The sequence below is a fragment of the Peromyscus eremicus genome, chromosome 20 (genome assembly GCF_949786415.1).
Source record: "Peromyscus eremicus chromosome 20, PerEre_H2_v1, whole genome shotgun sequence".
Lineage (NCBI taxonomy): Eukaryota > Metazoa > Chordata > Mammalia > Rodentia > Cricetidae > Peromyscus > Peromyscus eremicus.
In genome coordinates, this window is record NC_081436.1 from 5,424,348 (window position 1) to 5,432,385 (window position 8,038).

Below are 8,038 nucleotides of genomic sequence, written 5' to 3' on the forward strand. Positions count from 1 at the left end.
CCTCTAGAGAACACTCTCTCGTGTGTTACATACTAATGGCCTTTAACAAACTAATCGCCATCACACACTCCATCCCTCAGGCTCTTAACTTCCCTCATCTGACATGAGCCCCAGGCACAGCTGTTTTATTCTTTCTCCTCTGAATGCATCCTGGCCATAAGCCGTCCTTTGATGTTGAAGGACCTGGACCACATGCATCATCTCACAGGGCATCTCAGCGATCCAGACTGAAGGGGAACCATGGCTTCCTCAACTTCTAAAACTAGAATTTATGTAGAGAGCCTCTGGTGACCTGGCATTTTCTTACCAGAGATTGCTAAGTTCCCAAACTGTCACTGACACCAGGGAAAGCCTCCTGCTGGGCTTCTGGGTCCAGGGGAGCATCTCACCTTCCATACAACTGTGTCCTTTATGCTTTTCCTGCCCCCATCCTCAAACAGGCCCCAGACGGCCGACCTGAGGAACAGCAGCACAGTGACCGAGTTCATCCTCGTGGGCTTTGAGCAGAGTTCCCCTTCCACCCGAGCTTTACTCTTCAGCCTCTTCCTGGCTCTCTACAGCCTCGCCATGGCCATGAATGGCCTCATCATCTTCATCACCTGGACTGACCCCAGGCTCAACAGCCCCATGTACTTCTTCCTCGGACACCTGTCTTTCCTGGACATCTGCTTCATCACCACCACCATCCCACAGATGTTGATCCATCTGGTGACCAAGGACCACACGGTCTCCTTTGCCTCCTGTATGACCCAGATGTACTTGGTCTTTCTAGTGGGTGTGGCCGAGTGCATCCTCTTGGCTTTCATGGCCTATGACCGTTATGTTGCAATCTGCCACCCACTCAACTATGCCCAGATCATGAGCCAGAAGGTGTGTGTCAGGCTGGTGTGTTCTTCCTGGATCTTTGGGATGGTCAATGGCATCTTCCTTGAGTATATGTCATTCCGGAATCCTTTCTGCAAAGACAACCACATAGAAAACTTCTTCTGTGAGGCCCCCATAGTGATTGCCCTCTCCTGTGGGGACCCTCAGTTCAGCATGAAGGTGATCTTTCTTGATGCCATTGTGGTGCTGCTCAGCCCCATGGTGCTCATTGTCACCTCCTATGCCCGCATCCTGACCTCCATCCTCAGCAGAGCCTCCTCCTCAGGCAGGGGGAAGACCTTCTCCACTTGTGCCTCTCACCTGACTGTGGTCATCTTCTTCTACACCTCAGCCATGTTCTCTTACATGAATCCCCGCAGCACACATGGGCCTGACAAAGACAAGCCTTTCTCCCTCCTCTACACCATCATCACCCCCATGTGCAACCCCATCATCTACAGCTTCCGCAACAAGGAAATGAAGGGGGCCATGGGGAGGGCCCTTGGGAGAGGCAACCTGGCCCAGGCAGAGTCTGTCTAGGAGGAAGATACATAGTTCCCTCCACTGGAGAGTGGAGAGATAACCCCTTTCCTGGGCCTCATCATCTCTGCCAGACTCCAGGAATGAGATTCACGGCCACCTTAGCACTAGACTCAAGAAGAAATTTCTTTTGTGCCCATATATGATATCTCTAGATGCCTTTCAGCACAGATGGATCTTCTCTGACTTCCCTTAGTTCGAGGAAGGGAGCATCTCTGCGACCTGCATAGGCAGCAGAGAGACAAGCTGGGGGTGGGGGGCAAGAAGGCAGTTCAGCACTGTGTGTATCAGTGATCAATGTCGGTCAAACGTCCGGAGTCTGAGCCCAAGTTGTTTATTAGTCATATTTAAACACAGCACAGTCTGGTGAAAACTATTCTTGTGGTGAATAACTGAATCCTGCATACACGACAAAACATACCTAGATCTCTGAGGAACAAAGCTAAATACAGATCAGACGTGACAACATCAAAACTCTTGCTAAAGCACATGTGACACTTTTCATAAGGATAGATTCTATAGATTGACTGAGAAAAACGAGTTTTCTAGCAGCGTCTGGAGGACGGTCCCATGCCTGAAAGTCCCTGGCCACACAGATTGCACAAAGGTCACCAGGCTGGAGAGCAAGTTCATTCCAGCCTTCTGGGCAGAAAACAAGTTTTGTGTTCCTTCCCTTGAAGGAACAACCCCGTGTGCATAACATCTCAGGTTCCCCTAGTGCATGTCTGCGAGCACAAAGACCTCTGTGCCCCCTGTGCCTTGGTGACACACTTTCATTCTTGGAGGCAGATGTACAATGCAAAGAAACTTATTTTATAAATTAAGAAGAGACATGCTGTGGGATGTTCTGTATGGCAAATGTGTTGCTGATTAGTCAATAAATAAAACACTGATTGGCCATTGGCTAGGCAGGAAGTGTAGGCGGGACAAGGAGGAGAATAAAGCTGGGAAGTGAAAGGCTGAGTCAGAGAGACACTGCCAGCCGCCATGATGACAAACAGCATGTGAAGATGCTGGTAAGCCACAAGCCACATGGCAAGGTATAGACTTATAGAAATGGATTAATTTAAACTGTAAGAACAGTTAGCAAGAAGCCTGCCACGGCCATACAGTTTGTAACCAATATAAGTCTCTGTGTTTACTTGGTCAGGTCTGAGAGGCTGTGGGACTGGCGGGTGTCAGAAATTTGTCCTGACTGTGGGCCAGGCAGGAAAACTTTAGCTACAAATGGCGCCCAACGTGTTGGCAAGAGTTTCCACCTAAAACCTGAGTAAAAAGATTCTAAAACGGAGCTAAAAACAGCTCCTAGTTGTCTCTTTCAAGCTAGCGGCAGCCTGCATGTTTGAGCTACTATGGCGGGTTCCTGGCGTGACCTGCAGTATGGCGGGAATGAGGCCTCTGCAAGTGGCACATTAAGCTGTGTGGTGGATTTAGCCTTTGCTAGTACAAAACAAAACAAAAAAAGAGGTTTCTGGGCTACACGCTGCTTTGATAAAAGCATAGACCCACTATTTCTGAGAGTTGATGGCTCCCAGAGCTGGCGGAAAACGTACCACCGCCATGTTGGGAAGCTGAAATGGGCGGAGCTAGCAGCCATAGTGCCAGCGCTGTTTCAGGCTTAGAAGGCTGCAGTTTAAAGCAATAGGCTCAAGCTAATATAAAAAAATAAGCCACGTAAAGATGGCTACCACACAGAGAATCTGGATTATGTTCTCTTTGATATTCGTAACTGAAGAAAAACATTTGATTACAAAAGCTGTTGAGTTATGCCAAAATGTATATTTTAAAGGTACCTTGACTTCAAAATTTGGATATAAGGATATGTTGCTTTGGAAAAGAGTCTCTTTTGTTTCCACAGAAAGCCAGAGGCTATGGATTTGTTCCAGATTAAGATGCATCAGGTTTGACCAGCCAAGACCACCTGAAAGGTCTCCGATGACACCATGGCCCAGATGATCCAACATCCAGAACCGTTTCAAGGCAACTGGCTCAGACGATACACCCTCACGGACTACTCCATAATCCTAAAATTTTCTTTGTGTCCCCATAAGATACAGCGCCCCCCCTCTAGCAGGAAGTAGTAAGAGAAGCTATGCCCAAATTCCCAAATATACCAAGCTGACTTTGGAGATATGTAAAGGTTAAAATCTTCCTTTTTAAGAAAAGAAAAGGGGAAGTGCTGTGGGATGTTCTGTATGGCAAATGTGTTGCTGATTAGCCAATAAATAAAACACTGATTGGCCATTGGCTAGGCAGGAAGTATAGGCGGGACAAGGAGGAGAATAAAGCTGGGAAGTGAAAGGCTGAGTCAGAGAGACACTGCCAGCCACCACGATGACAAACAGCATGTGAAGATGCTGGTAAGCCACAAGCCACATGGCAAGGTATAGACTTATAGAAATGGATTAATTTAAACTGTAAGAACAGTTAGCAAGAAGCCTGCCACGGCCATACAGTTTGTAACCAATATAAGTCTCTGTGTTTACTTGGTTGGGTCTGAGTGGCTGTGGGACTGGCAGGTGTCAGAAATTTGTACTGACTGTGGGCCAGGCAGGAAAACTTTAGCTACAGAGACAGACATGGTTCTCAAGGAAAAGCAACTGAAGAAGATAATCAGATCATGTTTGGGGGGCAGTACTCTGTGTGTGTGTATGTGTGTGTGTGTGTATGTGTGTGTGTGTGTGTGTGTGTGTTTGCATGTTACTTATGTGGGCAGGTGCAAATGTGTATGCACAGATAGAATTAGAATATTCTGACATATGCTCATACGTATTTATAAATGTTTTAAACTTTTTTTCTTTCTTTGAGGCAGAGTCTTCAAGTCTTGATCCTCTTATCCCAGTCTCTCAAGTACTGGAATTACTTGGATGCACTGCCATACTTGGTTCCACCTGGCGATGCCATCGTCACCCTAGATATACACTGCATAATTTAACATAGTGTTTGAAGAGACCTCCTTGTCTTCTGTATTTTTCATAATCCACTCACAGTTGGTGAGTCTACCCCATTCTTTCCCTCGACTTCCCCAGCCTCTATCCTTTCATCTATGGGCTGGATCGGTGGCTCGCAACCATTGACAATTTGGTGATGTTGGAAAGAGTTGCTGCTGGCACAACAGCATAAGGCATAAGCCAGAACAGGTGCTAACCATCCTAACATAGTAAGGACAGCTTCCACACTGAAACTGAGTGTTCTAAGATCTCAACAGTGAACAAAAGCTGGAGGAGGTTAATCCGAAGGGCAGTAAAGGGAAGCTAATTAGAGGTGATAATGTGAGGAGAGAAGAAACATGGAGGCTGAGAAAGAGCTTTGCCTTTTGTCCCATAGCACCCTCATTCTAGCCTTCCTTCTGCTGAAAAGGCATCTTGGGAAGGAGAGAGTTTATTTGGCTTACACAGCCATCACTGAGAGAAGTCAGGACAGGAACTCAAGGTGGGAACTTGAGGCAGGAACTGAAAGAGTGGCCATGGAAGAGAGCTACCTACTGGCTTGTGAGTGAATTATGAAAAACACAGAAGAAGGAATCTTCAAATACTATGTTAAATTGTGCAAGAAATTAAATTATTAATTAAATTATGAAAAATTAAGGATGAAATTAAAAACCTATGAGACAGTGAAGGCAATCCTAAAGGAAGTTTATAGCCAAGGAGTCTACATTAAAAGTCAGATGGGGGCAGAAGAGAGGGCTCAGGAGTTAAGGGCATGTACTGTTATTGTGGAACACTCAAATGCAGTGATGCAGTTACCATCCCCCACACGGATTGTCTCAAAACCACCTGAAATTCCAGCTCCATGAGGATCTCTCACCTCTAGACCCCATGCACACCACATTCACATACACATGCCTGCATACTGGCACGTCACATAATTAAAAATAATAAAAATAAATCTTCTAGAAATTAGAGAGAAATAAAATAAATAATTTAATGTTAATGCACTTTAAGGTCTTTGGAAAGACAGGAACAAACAAAAACTAAAAGCAATAGATAAGAAGAAATTATTAAGGACAAGGAAAAAGTCAACAAAATGGAAATGAAACACACACACACACACACACACACACACACACACGCATGTGCACACACATACATACACACTACAAAGAGCCAATAAAATAAAGGAGTTGTTCTTCAAAAACATAAAGAAGATTGACAAGCCCTTAGCCAGACTAACCAAAAGGGAGAGAAACCCCAAATTAACAAAATTAGAGAAAAGAGGGGAGATTATGTTAGGTGCCAACAAAATTCAGGAAATCAGAAGGACACACTTTAAAAATCTATATTCTTCTAAGTTGAAAAATGTAAAGAAATGGATGAATTTCTAGGTGTATCATGATGAGTTCAATCATAATGAGATCAATAATTTAAACAGATATATAATAAGCAATGATATAGAAAGAAGTAATAAAAAAATTCCCAAGTTAAAAAAAAGTCCAGATTAATTCACTGCAGGACTCTACCAGACTTTTAAAGAATTAAACCTAATGATTCTCAGGCTGGAGAGATGTCTCAGTGGTTAAGAGCACCAACTGCTCTTCCAGAGGTGCTGAGTTCAATTCCCAGCAACCACATGGTGGCTCACAACCATCTGTAATGAGATCTGGTGCCCTCTTCTGGCCTGCAAGGACACATGCAGGCAGAATACTGTATACATAATAAATAAAATAAATCTTAAAAAAAAAAAAAAAACCTAATGATTCTCAAATTATTCCATAAAAGGAAAAGGAATGCCCCCAAACTCACTTGATGATGCCAGTATTGCTTTGATACCCAAAGCAGACACATGCACAACCAAAAAAGAAGTCTATAGATCCATCTCCTTTATGAACATAGGTGAAAGCATTCTCACCCAAACACATGGAAACTGAATGCAGGACCACACCAGAAAGACCATCCTCTGGGGATAGTTTATTAATTAGTGACTGATGTAAAAGGGTCCAGATGGCTGTGGGCAGTACACCCCCTGAACAGATAGTCCTGGGCTGTATAAAAAAGCAAGCTGAATGAACAGGTCAACTGAAGAAATTGGCGGGTATTTGAGAGCAGGTGGTTGGGACAGGAAAACTCCGCCTTCAGCCTTCAGGTAAAAGACTGCAAAAATTCTTCCAAGCAAATAGAACCAGAAAAAAAGCAGGTGTCACTGTCCTGATGTCTGACAAAATGGGCTTTAAAACAAGTCTAGTCAGAAGAGATAAAGAGGGTCACTTCTTATTAACCAAGGGAATACTCCGTCTTTGTCCTGTATGCTTAGTGCATTAACTATAATAGGATGTGGGGAATTTCTTTTTTTTTTCCTGTCTGTTTGATGTTCTGTATACATCTTATATACATACAAGCATCTCTTTCCCTGGATTTGAGAAATGTCCTCATTAAAATACTTTTTATTGTTTTGGCAAATAATTCTTCCTCTATGCTCATAAGTCATAGATTTGGCCTTTTCATGGTGTTCCAAAGCTGTCACCCATATGTATTAAATATGTATCATTGATCTTGACTGAATTGACCAACTCTTGACCTTGATAGTCTGTTATCCAAATAATCACTCTGTAGGTTAACCTTTCCAATGAGCTTTTTGTTAATTTTTCTCATTTCCACGTCATTGCAGTTAGGTCTTTGTTTTGTTGTTGTTGTTGTTGTTATTGTTGTTTCAGCTTGTGAAAAGGAGCTAAAGAAAAGCTTAGGGTCAGCTGTGGTGGTGCATGTCTTTAATCCCAGCACTTGGGAGGCAAAAGCAGGTGGATTTCTGAGATCAAAACTAGTCTAGTCTATAGAGCGAGTTCCAGGACAGCAAAGCCTAGGCAACGAAGAAAACCACTGAAAACAGCAAGCTGGTGAAGACGTAATTGAACGAGGCTGGGGCCATATTCCAGCCCCAGCAAGCAGCAGAACTTGGCAGCTTCAGCCACGTGGTTCTGGCTTTAGAGTCAAAGATACAAGACGGGGGGTTATAAAGTCTCCCTCTGAGATGACAGGCATGTGTCAGGGGTGTCCTTGCATGGAGGTCCAGAGAGGCCATTGTATGAAGCTGTGAAGGTGAAGCCTGGATTGCCTTGGAGACCCCAAGATGTCAGAGATGTCAGTGTTGTGGAATACCTGCTGAGAAGAGCTGCTAACAGGGAGTGGAATCAATCCCCAAAAAGAAATGTGTTGCGGTCAACAAAGCTGAAAGGAGTTGGAGATCTAAGAGTGCTTCTATATCAGACTTGGAGATGCAGAGTTTGGAGTTTGCCCAGCTGCTCTTCAGTCTTGCTTTGGTTCAGTATTTCTTCATTATGCTCCCTTTCCTCCATTTTGGGATGATACTGTGTATCCTATGCCATTATATGTTGGAAATGTGTGCTCTGCTTCTTCATTTTGATTTTACAGAGGATTACAGTTAAGAGCTTATATGAGTCTCCAAAGAGACTTTAAACTTTGGACTTTTGAACTGTGCTGATACTGTGATTGACTATGGGGATTTTTGAAGCTGGGCTGAATACATTTTGCATTATGATATGACTATACGCCTATGGTGGTCAGGGAGGGAAATGTGGTGGTTTGAATGAAAAAGGCTCCCATTGGTTTATAGGAAGTGACACTATTAGGAGGTTTGGCCTTGTTGGAGGAAATGTGTCACTGGGAGTGGGCTTTGAGGT

General features: G+C 43.9%; 1 protein-coding gene across 1 annotated transcript; it reads left to right on the forward strand.

Annotated features, from left to right (window-relative positions):
- Nucleotides 1-219: 219 nt before the first annotated feature.
- Nucleotides 220-1,404, forward strand: LOC131897028 (olfactory receptor 10AD1-like). The gene has a single exon (XM_059247881.1). It carries the CDS (start codon nt 412-414, stop codon nt 1,402-1,404), a length of 993 nt encoding a protein of 330 aa, XP_059103864.1. The 5' UTR covers nt 220-411.
- The last annotated feature ends 6,634 nt before the right edge of the window (nt 1,405-8,038 follow it).